Source organism: Cavia porcellus, unplaced genomic scaffold (genome assembly GCF_034190915.1).
Source record: "Cavia porcellus strain 051 isolate PalLab524CR breed Dunkin Hartley unplaced genomic scaffold, mCavPor4.1 scaffold_27, whole genome shotgun sequence".
Lineage (NCBI taxonomy): Eukaryota > Metazoa > Chordata > Mammalia > Rodentia > Caviidae > Cavia > Cavia porcellus.
The window spans coordinates 3692084-3714331 of record NW_026947510.1 but is presented as its reverse complement, the minus strand read 5'-3'; the positions used below and the strand labels follow the sequence as shown (position 1 = coordinate 3714331).

General features: G+C 42.1%; 1 protein-coding gene across 5 annotated transcripts in view; it reads left to right on the top strand.

The window, feature by feature from the left end:
• Positions 1–22248, top strand: part of Ano2 (anoctamin 2) — a 345087-nt gene that overhangs the window by 301490 nt on the left and 21349 nt on the right. For all 5 annotated transcript variants that reach the window (XM_063237730.1, XM_063237729.1, XM_063237731.1 and 2 more), the window contains one exon: positions 7893–8038. In XM_063237730.1, coding sequence (XP_063093800.1) covers positions 7893–8038 — 146 coding nt within the window. The remainder of the gene's footprint in view (positions 1–7892; positions 8039–22248) is intronic.

Genomic DNA, 22248 nt, shown 5'->3' with positions numbered 1-22248 from the left:
TCCAACTACATTTTCTCATGTAATTACTCAGGGTTTTTTTTTTTCCCCTGAAGTCATTGGAATTCACTCTGGCTAATTTAAGTAGCAAAAGACGGCTACTGGAATATTCTTTAGGAGTCAGAGAACCAGGTTCAGAACCACAAGGCCTAAAATAGCACAGTCCACACTGGAAGGACCTTGCAGGAAAGGTCATTGTCTTTTCCTCTTGGCCTATGTGACTCAGACATGGACAAGAATCACATGAAATGGCCCTTGTCTTCCCAGACTCTGAATTTTTAGTTCGGGAGACAAAAGAGTGGGTACATACCTGAGCACTCCCTATGTAACACAAATTCCATTCAAAGTCAGAGGAAGTCAAGGTCAAGATTTGGAGGCAGTGCACAAAGCCTTCAGAAGCAGAGGGGCTTCTTCCAGGGTGTCTCGAAAGCAAGCCGCCACCATCCTCTGTTACAAGATGGTCTGCCATTGTTTTCTTTAGAGAAACCATTTCCTTGGATATGGGATACCTTTTCTAAACACACAGCAGGCTGACTCCAGTCTCATCACGAAAACCTCATGACTGAGGAATGCTACAACAGAGAAGGAGAGCCTCATAGAGATGGAATTTTTCTGCCAAGTCTTGAAACATGGCAGGGACATGACAAAAGAAAGAACCAGAATTTTGTTGAAGATCACTGAGTCCTAGATTCCTTGGGCAGAAAGGAGCCATGAAGAGGTTTATGGCCCAACCTCTTCTGTCAGAGCCACCTGCTTTGGGGTGGGTCTCACTCTCAGATAGAACCCTGAGGAAGCTATTCTTTGGTCTTCTTCAGAAAAACATTTACAGAAATAAAATTCTAATCAAGAAACTTTACTTTACCAGTGAAGAAAACTCTTTTATGTGAGAGCTCTACCTGAATAAATGAGAGTCTTCAAAATTTTCTCATAACCCTGTGTCATCCCAACCCTCTGGGAGGGATCTCACCATCATATTCCATTAATTAGGTTGAACCCTTATGGTGCTTACTGAGCACTGCTCCAGGTAACACTGAGGTGGACTGGTGTGAATATCATTCCATTTCCCTGCTTACTCAGTCTTTAGTTATCAACCAGAAGCTCCAGCTTTTGAAACTTTTCCTTGTTCCCTGCTTTTTGACTAAAGTCATTGAGTGATAGTCAAGCAAAGCTAGTGAAACAGATGATTCTTGTTCTCTGGGAACTTAGCATCTTGGAGAGACAGTATTTCTTATGGACTAATAGCCAAAAAATACACAGATGGTACCAAAATCACATCTGGCCCCTTTGAAGCTATGCAGAAAACCCCTCCACCACTGTTGCAAAAGTCTTCATTCCCCTTCCAACAGCTGACGTTGTCACCTTCCCTCTCATTGCATTGCTATTCTCTGCTGGATAGAATTTTAGATAGTTTATGGGCACAAGATACTCCTTTTTGCAACCCTAGACATCTGCTTTACCATTTTGCCCATTTTCTTTGGATCTAGAAGACTTTTGTAGAGTGAAAGAGAAGCAAAACCTCGGACATATTTGGACAGTGTGTTGGCATGTTCTCCATCCATATACTCCATCCACTCCATGGCAGAAGAAAATAACACACAGTGGTTTGCCTGAAAGGCCACATTTTCTTGTTTATGCTTGATATGTCTTTAAAAGTGTGCCACACTTTAATCCATGGCAGTCGCACAGTACTTCACAAAGTCTACTATCCATATCTTTGATAAACAGAGTGGCAACATAAGCATCTTTAAGGTGCTTTATAGATCTAGCACCCAACGAATCTCTCCTTTGCTAAGTGAGGGTGGTCTCTGCTGACTCCTAGTACAAGTCCCAGTTTCCCAATGCTTCCTCATTTCAGATCAACACAAGCGTCGTAAGGACAGTGGAGCAAAGACTAGACAACTGAGTCCAAGTTCTTTGTAAACCTGCATGTTACATTTTGAGCTTGGTCACGGGAAATCATTGTGATTATGATTATTACATCTTTTGCTATGGACTCAGAGTACATTCTTAATTAGACTCCTCCAATCCAGAATTGAAATACCTGCTCATATCTTTTTGGCAGAGTTAAAAGCCACAAAGTAATCATTTTAAAAGAGTCTTTGTGAGACAAAGCAAAAAAGTAAAAATCTAAGTGCGAATGAGGAAGAAGTCATGCATATCATAAAAACTATACCTAGTGGTCATTAAGAGAAATCTGTAGTACAGAGGTTTAGTGACCAAACAGACGAGAGTTGAAACCCAGCCTGTGCAATATATTCACTGTGTGACATCAGAAATCTATTCTTGGAAGATTTGCCTTTAACACGATTATGTAAAGAAAATGGCTGGGGAAAATGCTCAGCTATGCAAAAAATATAGAAAATAAGAACTATTCACAGATATTCCAAGTAGCCAACAATTTGCTGTACATTGGGAGCATTTACATTTATAGTTGTTTCATGAATGTTTCAAGTTCAGAGAGTGAGACTGTGAAGACCCAACTGAGGAACACTGTTTTAGCTTTTGTTCTGGACCCAGTGGCTTTTGATTCATAATATTCCACTCTAGGGTCTTTTCAGAGTAGAAGGGAGATAAATATTAATCTGGTGGGTTAGATTTGACTTTTTAAAATTTATACTTTTAAAAATAGAAGCAGGCTGGGTGGTAATCCAGGTACTAGAGAAGGCGAGACAAGAAGATGGTAAATTTGAGGCCACCCTGGAATATTTATTCAGCCCCTGTATCAAAATAGAAAATCAAAGAGCTAAGGATGTGGCTCAGTGATAGAGTGCCCCTTGGTTCAATCCATAGTACGAGAAAAATAAACAAACAAAACAGCAAACAAATACCCCTCAAAAAAGAATTGAAGCAAAGCAAGCCTGAGAAATTAAACAGATGATTGTGCTCATTAAGAATATCTGGGATCACAAAAATATGATAAAGATATAGTTATAAGATCAGTCATTTTAGTTCAACATCTCCTTCTGAAGTCAATTTTCTAAGATTCTTAAAGATAAATTTAAGTCTATTTAATTGACCTTTATAAACTGTCCAGGAAGTCACCTACAATTATTACCTCTCTCTTTGAGATTGCAACATTCCCATCAGGCTCTGTTTGGGTATATGTGAGTGTTTGTGTTGCCAAAATAACAATTTTACGGCCTTAGGAATTGTACAGTTAGGGCCAGGGGTTTAGCTCAGTGGCACAAGTGCCTGCCTGGCAAGTGCAATGTCATGAGTTTGATCTTTGGTACCAAAAATAAAAAAAAATAAAAAATAAAAGAATACTGTTTCCCAATCTTTAGTCATTTGTAAATCAACTTGAAAAGTTTCCCCCATATCTACATACACAGCTTTTTGTGTTTTAGATTTTTCTAAAGCAACATATCTTTCATTTTAATCTATAACATTTTGAAGATGAAAAATCAACACTATCCACTACTATGAACAGCAAATAAAGGTGTAACAGTAGGAAAAAAGAAAATAATAAAACTAAAATGTGACTAAACAACCAATGGCATTGTTTCCTACCAAGCCTCTTAAGCTCAGCTATGCATTCTGTGTGTCTAAAGGATGCTGTCCCATCATTGGGGAGGTGTTAAACATATGCCAGTAGCAGTCTGGAGTCTCACCCTTGCCTCTCATCAGAGAGGCTGAATGCGAGCAGAAAAGGAAGTGCCTTCCCCCCAAGCACTCAAATGAGGTACAAGGTACAAATTTTCCAAAGGTGTCCCAGGAACTCTACCCTACATATGGCAGATCCCTCAGACTACCGTGTGTCCATGTCCACCAGGCAGCAGGACCCCATCTCTTCACTATGTCTGGTTCAGAGACACTGGAGATGCAAAAATGAGATGCTTCAAAGGGAAGCAGTAAAACTTTAAAGTCAGCTCTGTGACTAATATTATGATAATAGATAAAACTTGGTTGCACGGTCTGGTCTCAGACTCTCCTCACTCACGCAATGCCAGGCTCCTGGTGCCTAACACCGTCATGGCAGATGCTTTCCAGAGCGGAGCCGAACAGTTTTAATCATTAGTGGCCCAGGATAATGCTCACCGGCAGCTCTTTCTGAGATGACCTCCCCAAGGTGAGTGGTGTGACATTCTGGTTTTGTGCTGTTTATTACCTATAGCCAAAGATAGAAGTCTCCCTACCTCCTGAATCTCACTTTTTCCATGTGGATCTGTGCCAAATAGACTTTGAATCTAAACTGAATAATTCCCCAAAGCCATGAACCACATCTTTGCTGTAATTTTATCTCAAATTTAGCGTCTGTACCCAGTGAAGCAAAGCTAGAAATAAACCTCTTATCACCCAGAGAGCTGGAATTTTTGTGAATGGGTAAACATTATCTTTTTCATGTGCTCACTTCTTTCATGGCTAACCTTTGAGATGGACAGGGCAAGCAGATAGATCCATACTTCTGCTGGCAAAATGTCTCTCTGTCCCTATTCTTAGCAACTGTAGAGAGCTGTGCTAGATTCCTGGACACAGCTAGCTAGTATGATTTTGTAATTGTTTTCTAAATATGACGCATATAAAAATTTAAGAAATGAAACAGTCTGTCTTTAAAGATGTTACAAGAGGCCTATGTTCTCAAATACAGCAGAATCCGACTTTGAGGCAGTATTTAGAGGATATATTGGAAGCTCGCTGGGTGTTGGGAAAGGAGGAGGCCAGTGGCGAATGGCTTTCTGTCTTTTGGCCATAGAGATCCTGTGAGGCCGAGGGCCCACAAAACCAGGTCTGCATCCATGATCATGAGCCCAGATTTTTGTAATAAGAAGGCTCAAGGGGTTACAATCCTAGGGTCTGGGTGTAATCCCATGGGCACAGGCAGAAGAAAAGCTTGGAGTCTTCCAGGGAGTTTCTAAGATTTGTCATTAAAGAGGAACAGAAGAAACAGCAGTTGAAAAGGACAAGGGGTAACTTCAAAAGAGTCCTTTTAACAAGTGGGTGCCTCATACAGTCGGAATCAGAATCTGAAATTTTCCAAATGGCCCATCTGCATGCTATATGAGTCACGGGATTCCTCTTAAATCCTGCTCTGTAGAGACATTCCTGATTATTTGTTTCAGTGGTTACTGGGCTATCCAGGAGGGAAACGTCTGGGAATGACAGGCTCATAGACTTATTTGTGGACAGAGTTTCCCTTCGCCTTTTAGACCTGCCTATGCTTGAAAGGACTCTGAGGCCCGTTCCTTTTATTCCCTGGCTGCTTTGGCCACCTAGATGTACAGTTGGCCTCCACTTCTCCTTTCTGTGTGTGGACGGCTCCTGTCCCTCCCATGTCAGCTTTACCTGCTGATATTCCTCAGACCTCCCTGAGATCCTCTGTTCCACCCACAACCTGTGTTCATTGCCGTGGTGATTCTCAGGTCTCCATCTCCAACCTACTCCTGTCCTCTGTGCTCAGGGGACTGATCAATATCTGCCACTTGTTGTCTCCGGGGTCCCTCTACTTGATCCTATTGGAATCACTTGGGATCCACACTCCCTAGTTCCTTTTCTCTTCACAAACATTTCTTGTTCTTGTGGTATTAGGAAGTGCTATTCCCCTGGGCAACCTGAGGGCAGAGACATTTGGATCACTGTTTCGTAGACAGAGCTGTGTGCAGTCACTGTCCCCTGCCTGTGGACACCTGGTGTCCCCAGTTTCTGCACCTCTCTGAGCTTTTACAGATGGGTCAGCTTGATGTTCTTGCCGTCTTCCACTCTAGACACTTGCCATTCAGCTCTCACAGCTTTGCCAACCATCTTCCAAGAGAGTCATTCAGTCTCTTCCTTGCTACTGTGTCCATGACTATTTTCATTAATCTATACTCTTATATATTTTACTCATTCATTATTTTAGTGGCTTTTCTGAAGTGGATAAGGAGTATGCACTTTTGTTCAGTTGTCCATGTGTAATCAAACCTACTAACTATTCTTTACTAAACATTTGGCCAAATTTTCTGATCACTGGGACCTGGAAGGAAATTTGTAATTTGAGGCTGGTTCCGGGTCTCTCCTCCTTCCTTCCATCTATCCCTCCTTCTCCTCCTCCTCTCTCTCTCCCTCTCCTCACCCTCTTCTTCTCTTCTTCCCTCCTTCCCACTCTCTCTTTTTCTCTGTTGTGTTTTTCCTTTGCCCACTCCTATGCTGATTCACAGATAGGGTCTGAACCAGGCTACACTACGTGGCTTCAGAATCATTATGTTCCATCTAGTTTTCTTGGTTTCTTAATTATTTTAGATTTATAATTTCCTATTTTATTAGAAAAAAACTTTCCACTGCAGCTTCTAATAGATCTTAAGCCATTCTTTGCATTCTTCTGTGATGGGCATGCTGCTGTTGCCATGGTGAAGATGAAGCTAGGGACAATGACAGAAGGTACACTTACTGCACACATCAATCTAAGCATGTCATGTGGACTATCTTCCTTCACTGACCCCAGGGGAGTATTAGTGTTTACTATTTTTTTTCATTTTGAGGATAGAAAACTAAAGTTTACAGAGTTTGAGTAACATTTCCCAAGAAAATATAGTGGGTGAGTTGTGAATCTTACTTATACATAATTATTTTCTGGCATCTAAGAGTTTTTACTAATTTGGTGGCAAATGACATTAGATAAGACCCCGACTGGAGCATTATTTTGAACTATTAAATTCCCACTTACTGTCAGAAACACTTTGTAACAGCAGGATGAGGGGACTAATCAGACCAAGCATTATGTATAAGGGTTTGGATGAGAAAAGTTGGAGGCTAGGTAAGTGTGACTTCTATACTGGGGGAAGCTTGGACCTCAATACAATTCTTTTAGATTTCAAGCTTATGATTCTGACTGTTATGCTGTTACTTCTATCTCCTAGAAATCTCTTCTTTGATTAGCAGAACTGGTACCTAACTCCTTCCCCTGTTTTTATTATCTAGTATTGTGCATCAATAAGAAATGTGAAAAACTATATTCTCAGGCATGTTTCAGCATTTAATATTGAAAATAATAATACTTACCATCTATTAGTGTTTACAATGCCCAAATATTGTCTGGAGAACTGCATAAACATGATTTCATTCAGCTCTCTTGCCAACACTGAGAAGGTGGAGCTTTATTATCTTGTTACCAATCGAGACCAAAACAAACCTGAATATGGTTGTCTTTGAATGCTCAGGCTTCCATAATAAAATACCAGAGATCAGGTAATTTAATCAACAGACATATATTTTCTCATAGTGCTAGAGCCAAGACCAAGCAGTGTTGTGTTCCTAGAGAAGGCTCTTTCTGACTTACAGATGCTGCCTTCTGTCCGTACTCTGACACAAAGGAGAGAGAGACAGAGACAAAGAGATAGAATTCTCTTCCTCTTCTTGATACACCAATCCTGCTATATTAAGATTCTGCTCTTATCAACTCATTTAATGTTAGTCACCTCCTGGATGCTCCGTCTCCAAAACCACTCATATTGGATAGAGCTTCAACAGCTGAATTTTAGAGAGGACAAAAGTTCAGCCCATACTAGTGGTGGGAAATGTGTAGCTCGACTTTAAAGGGGAGATGCTGTTATTGAGACCCTAAAAATGCCTTTTCTGAGAAAAGCATCTTTCTTTTACTTTCTGGACCCTCCGTTCTGAATGAAGAGTGGAAGATCTCCTGCTAGTCAGCAGAAAAGGCTTTATATTTGACAGGAAGGGTCAACTCTTGTTGCAAGAGGAATTAAACATTTCTTTGGGTTTAAAGAAACCCAAAGAGCGGGGGTCTTTCATTATCTTTATAAAGAAGATTGTCTTTAGGAGAGAAGTTGTCTACTTAGTGTCTATCTAACATTAGGTAAGAGATGACTTGAACATTCCAATTTAGTTGTTTGCTCCTTTCTGTCTACAGAAATAACCCTGTTCTCAAGAGACTTTTGATAACTGTTCTATTTCTTTCCCAGGAAACTAAAGAAACTGTTTCGGAAGCTGAAAGATGAGACAGAACCCGGAGAAGCTGACCCCCAGCATTCAAAGCATCCAGAGCAGTGGGACCTGGACTATAGCCTAGAGCCATACACGGGGCTGACTCCAGAGTACATGGAAATGAGTAAGAACCCCTGGTCCTTCCTGCACTGGGGCGGGTTCAGATGAGTGGGCCCCACAAGGGGTGTGGGCCCCTTCAGGAGCCTGTAGTTGTGGGTGTGGCAGCCTCTGCTCCTTCCTGAGCAATGCAGCCACTCAGGTCTCCATAAATGCCATGTGAAAATTGAGAAGCAATCTGGAATGAGAGCCAGCAGCAGCTCTATCACCAATTTGACAGATGCTGCCAGGTTCACGTCCTCCTAGACCTTTTCTGCTCATCTATAAAGTGAAAAATTTGGTCTCTGGAGGCCATTCTTGTGGTTTCTATTATTGACAAAGATGAAAGGGAAACAGTGCTATTTGGAATTTCAGAATTCAGGTTCCATAAAGAAAGAGTAAAATAGACCCTTGTCAAAGAAACCTTTGATGAGTGATAAAGGAAGTTCTTTGAATCCGATCGGGTAAAGACAGGACAAGATGACAAACTTTCAACAAAAAGTTTAAGTTTTGCCCTGAGTACCCAGGTCAGTGCCCAGTGGCAGAGCTTCTGGTTGTTTTGCTTGGGCAGAGTGCCCATAAGGGAAAGTAAGCTTTACTGATGTGGCTTAGAAGCCAAGAGTTCTCCATTATCAGATGTGTTCCAGTTTACATCAGCTGCCTTTAGGCCCTGATCTCCTGTGATGGGTATTTGAAAAGCCTTGAGTCTTAGAACTAACAAATAAAAAGTATAAAATACCAAATAAATAACTCAGGGGGCTGGGGATTTAGCTCAGGGGCATAAGCACCTGCCTGGCAAGTGTGAGGTCGTGAGTTCGATCCCCAGTACCGAAAAAAAAAAAAATAAATAAATAAATAAGTAACTCATATATAGCATCCAAACATTACTCAATCAAGAAATTATGGAGAAAAATCAATATCAGCCAACAAAAGAATCAAATATTTCATTCAATACTGCATCTGCCACTGTATTCCTACAATTGGTCCTGATATCACCTCTGACTATATACTTTTAATATGAGGCTAAAAATGCTTCTCTGTGTCCTTTATTTCTAGAGAATATTTGTCCTGTTTGGTTTTAGGCATGTGTGTATGTATGTTAAGGGTTCAAGGATGGCAGGGTCTCGATTTGATGGCCATGAAAGATCTGTTAAAGTCCTGAGGCATCTAAAATCTGTGTCAAAATCTGAGCTGTTTTTGTAACCTAAATCACCCCACCAGAAAAGGAACAACCATGATGTGTGATTTATGGGCACCTGGCAAAAAAACATTAAGACCTGGTTTATGGAAACAGTTCCTGAGTTCCTCACACTTTTTATGTTTAGCTAAGTGCTTCCTTTCCCCCTCACCAGTGGTGGGCTAGACACTTACACAGAGGTGACTACTCGTCTTCCAGATTTCCCTCTACACTTCCTGTCCCCTCTTCCAGAAAGAAAGATGCCACTGCCAACAATTGAGGCTCCCACTGGGAAGGGCTTCCATTAGGCCAGGAGCTCTGTCTCTCTACCTCCAGCTCCCGGCCCCAGTCTCTTCTCGCCCTCATTATCTGTGCAATTTGCCATTCCTGCCTGCGTGTCTGCCCTATTAGCCAGCTATTTGGTAGCTTACTTTTTCTGAGTGATTGAGAGCCATAGTCCCTGGATTCAAATTCCACCTCCCTGATGGAGTAGCTGGATTACTTTAGGTAAGTGGTTAATCTTTACGTACCTCAATTTGTTTAGCAATAATAATGATAATGACAATAACAACAACAATAATATCTACCTCATGGATGGCTCCATTTATTGATTAATAGCTTTGAAGACCTTAAAAGCTATGTACAGTGTCACAGTTGTTTCTATTAAAGGGCTTGAGGACCTAGGAAAGTAGAGAAGAGGGAAATATACTCTATTTTGTCAGCTGCTGTGCGGTTAAATATAAAACTATTGTGTGTTAAAACCTGGGTACTTACAAAGAGAAGAGGGAAGAACGAAAAGAACTGGAAGACTTGATAACTTTGGAAGGAAATTCATACCAATGTTTCTAGAGAATAAATTTTCTACTACAAACTAAAAACACAAACACAAACAAACAAACAAAAAACCAAAACTACATGGGTATAGGTGAAAACAGCAATCATATGTGTAGCAAAAATTTTTGATTGTAAAAAAAAAAGGGGGGGGGCCAGGAGTTTAGCTCAGTGGCATAAGTGCCTGCTGACAAGTGTGAGGTTGTAGGTTTGATCCCCAATACCAAATAATAATAATAATAATCATAATAATAATAATAATAATGATGATGATGATGATGATAAATGCCTTTCAAAATGCCATATTTTAGATCTCTTTTGTTATGTATAAGATTTCAAAAATAAAGTTGTGATCATTTATATTAATTTATTTTTTCACTTACTATTATAATAAATGTTCCCAAGTTTTCACCTAATATTAAAACCTATACTGCATTGTAGTTCCTTTAGTAAATGATAGTGTAATATATTTTCAGTAGTATCTCAATTGACTAATTTAATTATTTCCATGATTCTCATTGCAGAGTTAGTTCCACAATTGCAAATTGAATCATGGAAAAAATTAAGTTTGTGAACTGGGGTACCACCGTACCTGTCTTCCAGTGAAGGGCATATAGGGTCATTTTCCAATTTTCCAGGTTTTAATCCTATAACACAACACACATTATCTTTGTGTAGTATTTAGTATTTCACATTAATATTTCATTAACATGGATTTGCACAAGTATGATTAATCTAACATGGGTTCATTACATGGTGCTTGATTTATTTTTCTAAATCACTTCAAACACAAAAAAACTAGACCAACTCACCTAGCCACAGGTAATGCGTGAAAATGCAGTTCCAGTGCATAACTTTAATTATTCCACATCCTGAAGTCTTGTAATTTGGAAGAATTATCAGTGTACATTAAGCTGGATATTCCCAGCCCCCTATTCACTTTTCTTTCCTCCTCAGTGATCTAGACCTTTCAGGCTCATCTATAGTGTAGCTATCCATGGTGCTTCCTCTGTGAAAATTTTCAAGTCAAGCCCCATTTCTTCCTGAGTGGGATCATGATTTTTATTTGCCTTTGTGTCCTAGCATCGTGTTTGGTGCACACACTGATTCATTGTATATTGGCCGCTTTTCTATTGATGGGACGAAATACCTAATAGACATAGCTTAAAGAAGAAGAAGTAGTTTTGGCTCACAATTTCAGGTTTCAGTCCTTGGTTGGCTGACACTCAGGCAGAAATATCTTGACAGATGACAACTACTCACATTATGGCAGACAGGAAGCAGTAAACAGGAAGAGAGCTAGAGAGGAAGGAGATAAGTTACATCCTTCAAAAACAGAGATTTGTTTCTATAATCCTTTGTTTGCTAAAATCACATTCACTTATGAATTTATCAGTGAGTTAGCCCATGAATGAGGTTAGCATCACATGATTTAATGACATTCCAAACTCTTCACCTATGAACACACCAACTTTGGGGGGACGCTTTTGATCTCATGCATAACAGATAGGATCATACTGAATTATGGTACTATTAGCCACATATCTCTTCTTCAAAGGCCTAGTCCATGAGGTTCAAAAGTGCAGTGAAAAGGTACCATGGATTATTCATCTCTGTACCCTTCAGAAACCAGCACGTTTCCTGGCACATGAAACGGGCAGTATGTCCAATAAACAAAGCTTACTGTATGAGAGAATGAAAGTTTCTTAGGGGAGAATATTTCCTAATGGAGATAAATTTGTAATAATTATTTTAAGAGTTAAATGGATTTTTTTTTTTTTTGTTCCTGGGATCTAACTCACGACCCCGTGCTTGCCAGGCAGGCACTTACACCGCTGAGCTAAATCCCTGGCCAAATGGATCATTTTCAAACCAAGGCTTGGTGCATAGTAGATCTGAGATATTCTGAAGTTTCCAGTATAGGTAGGAAGTTGACTTAATGACCCTATGGTCTTCTCTGGTGCAAAGAATCTATTTATTAGTGATAAGAGTAAAGAAGATCATTCCAAGGAAGAGGACTGGCAAGTGCAATGTCTCATGACTACAAGGCACTGTTGACCATGAAAAGCAAATTGTAGCTTTTGGATAGGGAAAGTTCAGATGCAGACATGAGAAAGATCAGTCAAATTTCCATTTCAAGCTAGTGATATAGGGGAATGAAACTCCCAACCTAGAAGATGTCTAGTACTAGTTTCTGTTCTCTAAAATTGAAGAATGAATTTTAGAAACAATGGAGATTAAGAGCAGAATATATTTTTTGAGAGAAAGAAAGCTTCTGTCTGAGAGACAAACAGAAAGTGTCCTGAGTGGGTTGCCAAATACTCTGTATTTTCTAGACTTTTATAGAGCAGAATCACAAAATGAGGCAGGTCTGAGGTAGGGAAAACATGGAGGTCACAAGATGAGCACGAGAGGGGACAGAACTATGGTCAAACAGTAAGGTTACAAGTGTAATTGTTCAAGCAAAATTGACTAAATGGGGATGAAATGGGGAAGTAAGTCACACTATAAGCCGGCATACTTAAAGAGCAATGATTCTTCCTGTAGAGGGTTGGGATGGTGACTCCTGGCTTCCTCGGGGTGATAAAGACCTATTTAAAATATCAATTCTGTTGCTTATGCTTAGGAAGTGAGGTCTGGCCCACAGTGGGAGGTGTCTGTTTCCCCTGCAGTTGGTCTTCTGCACTGTGTTCTTCTAGGGCCCTATCCCTGCCTATAGTATTTCTACCTAACTCAGTTTCCTGGAACACTAGGATGGAGTAATTGTAAACCCTGAATTCTCTGTTTCTCATGGGGAATTGAGTTGCTAGTGCAGAAAGTGTCCTATGACCAAGGAAGGAACGGCTAAGCATAGGCAGACTCATTCATTCATTCACTCACTCATCAAATATTTATTAGCACCTAGAAAAAAGAACAATTTTGGATTCCAGAACACTGGCATCACTTCAGGTTTGCACTGATACTGATTTAGTGAACAATTCAATTGATCTTGATATAGTCTTGTCTAGAAGAAAAATAAACCTTGGGTCATACATGAGTTTTCCATTCTGAGACTCACAGAAATTCTTTAGGGTTTTTTGGTATGAATTTGCTACTTCATTTTATGTAAGTATGAAGACAGAATTTTCTGGTTAGGTCCCCCTCCTTACTTTTATCCCTGTACAGTCCTCTTCATCCTTCAGTGGAGTATGTGTTTTCATGCACAATCAAAGCCTGGGATGAACAGACTCAATCAAATTCATCATGTTGTACAGGGTTACTAGGGGACGGTATGGAGTCAGCCTACTGGGATCTACACCTTACTTGCTGCATGTGAGTAGCCTTGTGACTCTGGGCTTGCTGCTTAAAGTCATTCAAGTTCAATTTTCCCATCTACACAATGGCTTTGATGATAACAGCACCTACCTCACAGGACTGTTCTGAGCATCAGACAGCTAGTACAAAGCAGCTAAACAGTGCTTGTAGCCATGGATTCTCAGGGAATAGTCACCACCATTGTCCCCATCAAGAGTTCAGCTTCTCTGGAATCCAGCAAGCATTTGACTAAAAATAATTTGAAGCCTCTGGATGTAATGAGCACTGCAGGTTATTCCTGTTCCATCAGCATTGGAATTGTGAAGGAATGCTTAAAGAATTAGGGTGCTGGACTCTAATGCACTTGTGGGAATCAGAAGCCAGAGCCCCAAACACTCTGAGAACTTTGTTCTTTCAGAAAATTCTAAGCCCTTAGGGTTACACATGACAAGTCTGGAGTTTCCAATGGGCTCTTTTTGTCATCTGTTTATCTAAAACCCACAAGATTTTGCTCCTGCAGTCATCCAAAGCATAATTGCTATTGCGTTCCTAGCTCAGGAATTCAGTTATCCTCCTTAAAACCAACCTCAGATTCTTAAATGCAACCCAAAATGTTGAGGCCCTTAGGCCATTTCTCTGGGTAGTGAGATGAATTCCTTCTGTCAGTCACACTGCCATTGAGGGAAATCTTATTTTTCTTAGCTGTACACTTAAATATTGTTAAGCTCTAAAAGAAAGGGAAGTGCATCTTGATTGCTTATTATTTACACTTCATTTAAAATGAAAGTCAAATACTGAATTTGGAAGGGCCCGAGTCTCTCTGGCTCTCTGGAAATGTCTACCAAGGCTGGTAAGAATCACCCCACAGAGGGGAAATGGAGTAGACCCATCCACCTCAGAGGAGAGCAGGGCATCAAAAGCTAGAAGCCACATCCGAGTCGTTTAATTCTCTAGGACATCCTTTCAACTGGGCATGACTCTAGCAGAGGGATCCTTCAACCACTAACTTTGCCTTTAGCAATACTTTCGAATTCCTCTTTGAAACCTCACCCTTTCTCCTTTGAAGTATTGCAAATTCACGGTAACTCCTCTCTCTGCTCCCTTTCCACTCCCTCTTTCATGTGGTTTCAACCTTTAGAATGGCTTTTCAAAACGCACACCAGAGAATGTGGCTTTTTCTACATCTCGTCATTCAGTGTGACTGACTTCTCTCAGGACAAAGTTCACCTCCTCTGGCACAGCACACAGGGGCACCCACAAGTTGGTGCTTGTTTTATTCCCTTCACAGGGCCACAAGTGTGTGTGTGTGGGTGGCTCTCCTATCACACTTGCATTTTCTGTCCCTGTTTGTTCCATGTGCCCATAAGTCTTGTTGAGAACTGCTCTTGGAGGCATGTTTTGATTCTTCAATTCTCATTTCCTCTCTTCTCTTCTGTACTTGTGCCTTTTAGAAAATATGGTCACTTTTGGAGGCAGAGACTGTGTCTTAGTCCTCTTTAGTCACAGTGCTCAGTACAGTTTCTGGAACACAGTGAAAATTCAGTGAACTTTTTCCTCAATAAATACCTGTAAACTTCTTTCTTCAGTGCCAGAGAAATGGAAACCATACTTTGTTTTGTTAGTCACCTTTTCATTACTGTGACCAAACACCTGGGAAAAAATCTTAGAGAGGGGAGAAGGTTTCCATGGGTCACAGTTTCAGAGAAGTCAGGCCATGGCCAGGTGGCTCCATTGCTGTGGGCCTGAAGTGAAGCAAGACATCCTGGTGGAAGGGGATGGTGGGAAAGCTGCTGACCTCTTGGCAGCCAGGAAGCAGAAGAGAAGGACAGAACCAAAGAAGAAAGGTTAACCACCAGATATAGCCAGCCCCTAAGGTCATGCTTCATGATCTGCTACTCCCTGCAACTAGGCCCTTCCTCCTATTATTTCCATCAAATTATGACCTTATCAGTGGATTAATCCATTGCTGAGGTTAAAGCCCTCATGATCCAATCATTTCAGAAGCTCTTTAGCTGGCAAGCAACCCTTCCACACAATGCACTTTGAAAGACACTTTAGGTGACAACCATAACATTTACTTTTTAGTTGTTGCCCTCTTTACCACGGACATATCCAAATATTTGTATACATGTAGTAATTTTCATCTCCCAAGCCATGTGTATTTTTAAGATTTCCTTTAAAGAAAAGCCACCCATGGTTTTACCCCTTTCTTTTCAGTCATCAAGTCCTTTGTGGAAGTGGACAGAGTAGAATCCTGTGACTTTAAGGCTGACTTGGCTTGAATTAAAGACTTAACTTTGAAGATTCAGCTAAACCTCAATTCCCATTCCTCATCCTTCCTCTGTACCATCCTCTCCTCATGATCCTGAGGTCAAGGCTGTGGTATCAGGCACAAGGGACACAGGGACCCAGATGTGGCCCATGCCTGTCAGGTTTTGGGATTTGTAGACCTCTTGCTTCATTTTGAGGGGCTGGGGCTCCTTTGCTTCCAGATGACCATGTGAAAATGTGTTATGGGGAGTTGCCCATTCTCTTCTTGCTTTCGGCCTTCACCAAACATCCCCGGGTTTTAGAGACAATACCAAACACAGGCGGCTTGTCTCCTGATTAGCATCTCAGGTGTGTTTTGAGACTTTAGATAAAGGCTCAGAACCATTTCTAAGCTATTCTGCATGGAAACTGAGTTCTGCTCTCTGTATCCTGGGTTGTTTACCCCACGAATAGCCCCACCCTGTCTTCTAGACCCCTTCACTGAGAAATCTTCACATCACTGCTTTTTTACACTGCCCCTCCTCCAGTCTGGTGGGTTTAGAGTCCATGATCTTCCCTCTGGGCAACTTTGGTAGCATCTTTCCTTCCTTTCTATGGTCGCTGGTCTTCTTTCTCCTACATCCTCCACCCAGCCACTTGCCATCACCGTCTCTCTTTCCCCATGAGGTGTCCCACTGGTCATACAGCTCTATTGTCTCACAACTCACCCTGCATCTCACCCCTTCCATGCCTGACCTGTGGGGTCCACTTGGCCCTGGAAATCTCTGTGCCTTTTTATGCTCATGTACAGGGAAGCTCTTGTGTCATCTGCTCCAGAAAGCATTGTTTTAACTCCTGCCCTACAGAATTTCAAACAAGTTGCCTCCTGAAACAGGGTACCATTGGTAATTAATTCCTGAGGGCTCCTGGCATTCCAGGTTCCCGGAATTGCATGCTCTTGCCCAGTGGTCCTGTGGCACGGACACCATGAGCATACCAGATAAAGCTGTGGAGGGTTGGTGGAGTAAATGAGGCATCAGCTCATCTGTCTCTGGCCTTTTTTATCTAGGCAGAAAGAATTTCTCTTTGTAGCAATGCTGCATGGCTTCTCACTTATTTATGGGCTGATAATCCAGTGAGTGGATCATCGAGAGAGTGGTGGTTATCCTAATTTCTCTTCCTCTGCCTCCTCCTCCTTCTCCTATGCCTCCTTTCTTCCCTTCCTCCTCCCACCCCTCCCCCACATCAGGCCATTCTGCTCTCCTCCCTGTCTGCCCCTCACCCCCAGTAAGCCAGGGAAATAAGAGAAGGTGTAACATGAACCCATCCATGCTGCTTCTAGATGGCAGCTCTGGGAAACAGCTCTGTGAGAAGGAAGACTCAGACGTCATAACCTCGTGGGATGTGACAGTTTCTGCTCTCCCTGTGGGTAGTGGATAAGTCTTGACAATAGTCACTTTTCCACTACTTCTGATTTCTCTTGTCCTTAAAGTAAACGTTCTTCTGCACCTGTTGCTCCACATGACACTATCTTTCCACGTGACTACTTGTGGAGCAGAGTGAACAGTGTCTTTCCTGGCCAGGCTCTCAGAGTGTCAGCTGAAACTTGAGTGGCAATCAGCTCTGCATCTGGCTAGCAGCACTGCCTCAGCCAGGTCCTCTCACTGGGCTCTTGCTTGACACTAAGGAAACCTCCCTAGTCTGCATGCAAAGCTGATTGTGCGGTGTGCCCCAAGACCTAAAACAGAGTCGGTATTGCCTTGCTTTCCCAGGTTCCTAGATTTCTGAGGGACAGAGCAAAGGAGGCTCCCAAATGCACAGCCTGGTGCAAAGTGCATATGATCATTCTGCATTGATAAAAATAACAAGTCAGCCTGTGGGGGCCATGGAACCCAAAGATTCTTACGGCATCCTAGCTCATGCACAGCAGCTAAATGACACACCTTGAAGACCTAGGGCTAAGATGGGCTGCAGGGTCTTCCCAGTAAGTCAGCTAGCAGAACGGAGGCTGGAGGCCCTATCTGCGTTGTTCCAGGAGAGAATTTGATCGGAACCTTACAAACATGGGCCTGGTGAAGGGACCGTGAGGAGTGAGGGTTCTGCCTCCCCGGTTTTCCAGCTCCCCAGGGCCCTTGTCTTAGATTTGAACAAAAAATGAAAGGAGTGAAACTGAAACTGCCCACTCCCTCTGGTGTGCCTGACACGGTGATCCCTGCCCTGCTCTCAGCTGTCAGCTTCCTTCCCCTGATCCTGGGGACCACCCATGCAGGCAGGAAGTGTGCTGAGCCCATTCTGAGCCTGTCAGTCCTAGTGGTGGGCAGGTCATCGGCAGAGGGAGGCAGCAGGCGAGATGTATTGTATTTACATTTTTCTAAATTGAGCTGGAATCAGGGCCCAGGCTCAGGCCAGCCTGGGGGAGGGCAGGAGGTGAAGGAAACCTCGGGTAGCAGGCTGGAAAGGAGGCTGAGGGGGTCCAGGGTAGCAGCCACTCTGGGCCCCAGTGGCTGGCTCCAGACAAAGAGAAACCTGAGAGTGAGGGATTAGGCTAGAAAAACCTGTGAGGGGAGCAGTAGAGCTTTCGAGGGAATCTTCAATATCAAACCCTTTTCCTGAAGAGCTTTGGAGGAGAATTTCAAGGGAGGCCTACCATCCCCCCACTCTGAGGCTGTGGAAGAAGCCAACATAGGAGCAGGCTCCACATCAGTCATTACTGTTCCGAGCCAAAATGGCGCTTCAAAGCTCCATGCTCAGGCCCCTTGCCACCCAGTAGTGGGATTTTCTTCAGAGTTCAAAGAAGAGACACCTCAGTTGCTTTAAGAGCTGTGGACTAACCTCTCTGCTACAAGAGTGTAGCAGTTCCACTTTTCTCAGAGAAGAATTTGGCAGAAAAATATAGGGTCAAATTTAATCTTGTAAGACGAGTTTAGAGATAAGGTCAAGTGAATCTCTTGATAATTTTATCACCATTTTATCTAAATAAGTAAGTGATACAACTGTCAGTTTTTCATACCTGAAGAACATATCTTGGTCGTGATAATCCACCACTCCTGGTAATCCACTCACCGGAGCTGTCCCTGTGATAGAGTTGCCTATTTTCTTTGTGCTGCCCATCTATGATTGCCAAATGTCCTTGGGTTTTAGAGACCACCATGCACAGGAAACGCGTCTTCCAATTGTCCCCTCTGTGTCTTGAAATTTCAGGTAAGCAGGGAAGGGCAGGGAAGAGAATTTACCTAAGGAGATGTTTCTAAGCTACTAACGCAACTCTAATTCCCTTGATTGTTTCTTAAGCTCTCTACCCTCACATGGCCTTCCAAGCTACTTGTTGAGAAATTGTCCTATGCTTTTAATATTCACTAAACTAAGAGGAAACCATGCCCCAAAAAAGATTCACATCTCTCTTCACAACATCTAGCCATAGGATCTGGTATACAATAAGTACTTCATAAATGTTTGCTGAAGAAGGATAAGGCATACAGAAATGTGATACTGTATGTACTAATTCACTGAGATGACTACAGTTATATATTACAAACATATACTAAGAATAAAATAGAAAAGCAAGACTGATGTACAAAAATTAGTAACTATCTTAACCAGAGTAGAAATCAAAGAAAAATATTCATTGAATCTCAATCATAAAATGAGTTCTGAAGTATAGTACTTATGGTAACAATATAGGGTTGTGCAGCTTATTTTTTATTTTGAGTTTGTTTTGTTTTGTTTTGAGACAGGATCTCTATGTAGTTCAGGCTGTCCTTGAACTCATGGTGATCCTTGTGCCTCAGGTTCCTGAGTTCTGGAATTACAGGCATATTCCACCACCCCTGGCTTGTGCACTTTAAAATATGTTTAAAGTATAAGCTTCATGCTAAGTATTCTCACCATAAAATCAAAATAAAACACAAAGTCCATTCAGAAATTTATAGAGAGGGGAAGTTTAGTGTCTTGATCATAGTGAGGGTATCATAATATATATGGCTGTTTAAAATCATCAAAATGTTGTCAGGTATGGTGGTACAGGCCTGTAAACCAACACAAGGAAGGCTGAGGCAGGAGGATCACTTCAATTTTGAAGCCAGCCGGGGTTACATAGTGAGTTCAAGTCCACCCTGAGCTACATAGTGAGATCCTGCCTTACCCTCTCCCAACTCATCATACTCATCAAAAGGTAAATGTGTATAATCGTCAATGATATTGACTATACCTGAAAAAAGCTGAGAAAGATGACTTTTTTTAAAAAATGAAAAAGTGATTTTGAGGGCAAAATGAATGACAGGGAGACTCCACTAATGTTACCTTTCATCAAAGCTGTCCTGATCCCCTTGCTGTTCTAATCTAGTTGGGACAGGCTACTCTACCCCTCAATGTGCAAGGCTTCCTTATTCTGGAGTCTGAGTACCAGAAAACACTCTCCTGCTAAGAGCAAATGCCCTATGGTAATAGAACTTGTGAAACTTTCTAGGAGGTTCAAGTAAAACATCTCAAGAAATAGTCAACAGTTTCTGCTTTATAACAAGTATCCCAAGTATCAGTGACTTAGAAATGAGAGAGAGAGAGAATAAAGGACAATGAAAGAGCTAGTGGGGGATGACTTAGTGCCCCAATATAGAGAGCTCTTCCTGGTCTCTGTCACAGTTTGAGATGTTTACGTTGTAATCCTATGGAAAAGTTACTGGGATTCTAGTGAGTTAATTCCAATCTACCCACTTCCAGTGCAACCACAGCAAAAATAAAGATACTAAGACATACTTATAGATATGGAGAGCCAAGGAGGTTCTAAGTCCAGCCAAGATAGTGGTTCATCAAAACAAGGGCCCTGACCCAGGGCCCAACTTGGATTTTATTAACTCATAAGAAAGGAAGTGGCTCAAGGATGAGTGACTGTGAGAAAGGTGGGAAGTATGTGAGTGCTATGAGCTGGGCTGGTTAGGTGGCCTGAGGTCACCTCTACAATGCGCAGAGGGAAGGATATGCATAAAGAGTGATCTGTATAACACTATTGAGATAGCATCTGGTGTTTGGGGTAGTGCTTCAGTTCTGATGTGTAAACTCTTCTGCCCTAGGAAATCATAGCCTCTTATTTCACAGCTGGATCACAGTTGACAGTGTGGAGCAGTGGCTTTTTATCCCGCCCAGCTCAACCATGTCTTTTGGGAGTCACGGGTCAGGGAAACACTGACTGTTGACTTGCTTCACAGATGACACATCAGCCCCTCAGCCGACTCTATTTACATTGCTTAAAGCCAATTGAAGGGATAAAGAAATGGCTTAGCCAGCTCTGTTCATATTAGTTCATGCAGCTAGGGCCAGTTTTAGCCAAAATAGAAATAATTGCTCTTTATTCAAGGAGAGTTGTACAGATGATCCCCCACATTCTCCCCTGGAAATGAGCAGTTGAAAGTGGCCACTTGTTAAGAAGGAGCAGAATACAATCCCAGCAGTCTGGGAGACAAAGGCAGGAAAATTACAAGTCTAAGTGCTGCCAGGATTACATTGCAATTTAGCAAGATCTTGTCTCCAAGTAAAAAGGGCTGGGAATGTAGCCCAGTGCAAAGGTTCTGGGTTCAATCCCCAGTATCACAAAAAAACCCTCACACAAACAAACAAAAGAAAAAAAATCAGAAGGGACTATTGTTCCTGAGGTGGCGCTCAAGTTCCTTTCCACTCTGCTATTCCTTGGCCAAGAGTGGAGGAGACTATGCTAGGTGATTTCCAGATTTCCCACAGAAGCTGAATGGAAGTGATGAGACAATCTAGAACATCTACAAGCCGCTAGCTTTGAAGTCCTCGCAGAACTCTAGTGTGTGACTCAGAGAAGGAGGAAATGCCTTTCCCAGAGTCACCCTTGTTTATTCTCTCTGAGCCATTGTGTAGTCCCTATCTGTGTCCCCCTTTCCCTAGTAATTAGGTTCACCTTCTCACAATGGGCAAACACTCCAGGAAGTAGGGTGAGTCCTTGTCTCATTTCACAGCACGATCTGTGCTCAGATCCCTCTGCGCATTCATACCTAAGAGCAAGGCACTCACTGTCTCTGGATACTACCGACCTTGGAATACTAGGGAAGGCTCCTGATGTACAGAAAAAGGTGCCTCTCAGTGCTGGAGCAATGAGCAGATGGAGGAATGAACATCTTCAGTTTAAAACTTAGAGAGAACTGTACCCCTTTTCCATGTCTCTTCTTGCTGTAACCACCAGGAAGCTTAGAGTAAACTTTGTCCCTCCACTATAGCTCCAAAGTAGATCTCCAGAGTTTGCGCATGTTTTGCTTTCTTGTCTTTGCTATTTTTTATTTAGATAAAACTTGATAAGCCTGCTTAGATTTTTATTTTGTTGACTTTTTTCATAGCCTTTTATGGAGAGGTGGGGATGGGGAGCACAGAGCAGAAGAAAGTCCCTAGAGGTGTTTTGTTGCAGGGAAGCCTCCCTCCCAGTCATGTTGGGTTTCACCACCCTTCTGCCTCGATGGTTGCTTCCCACAGTCCCCCAGGGGCTGTGTAGGTATTAAGAAGGGTGAATGCTCAGTTGACCTTCCAATGGTGTCCTGCAAGTGGACAAAGTAAGCAAAGTGAGAACAGCAGTTCATTCCTTGTTCATACAATAAACACTGGTGGAATCTCACCAGGATGTCTGTAGGAAGGGCAGTAAATAGTGCTTCTTACCCACTCAGTGCTCCCTGGCTTCA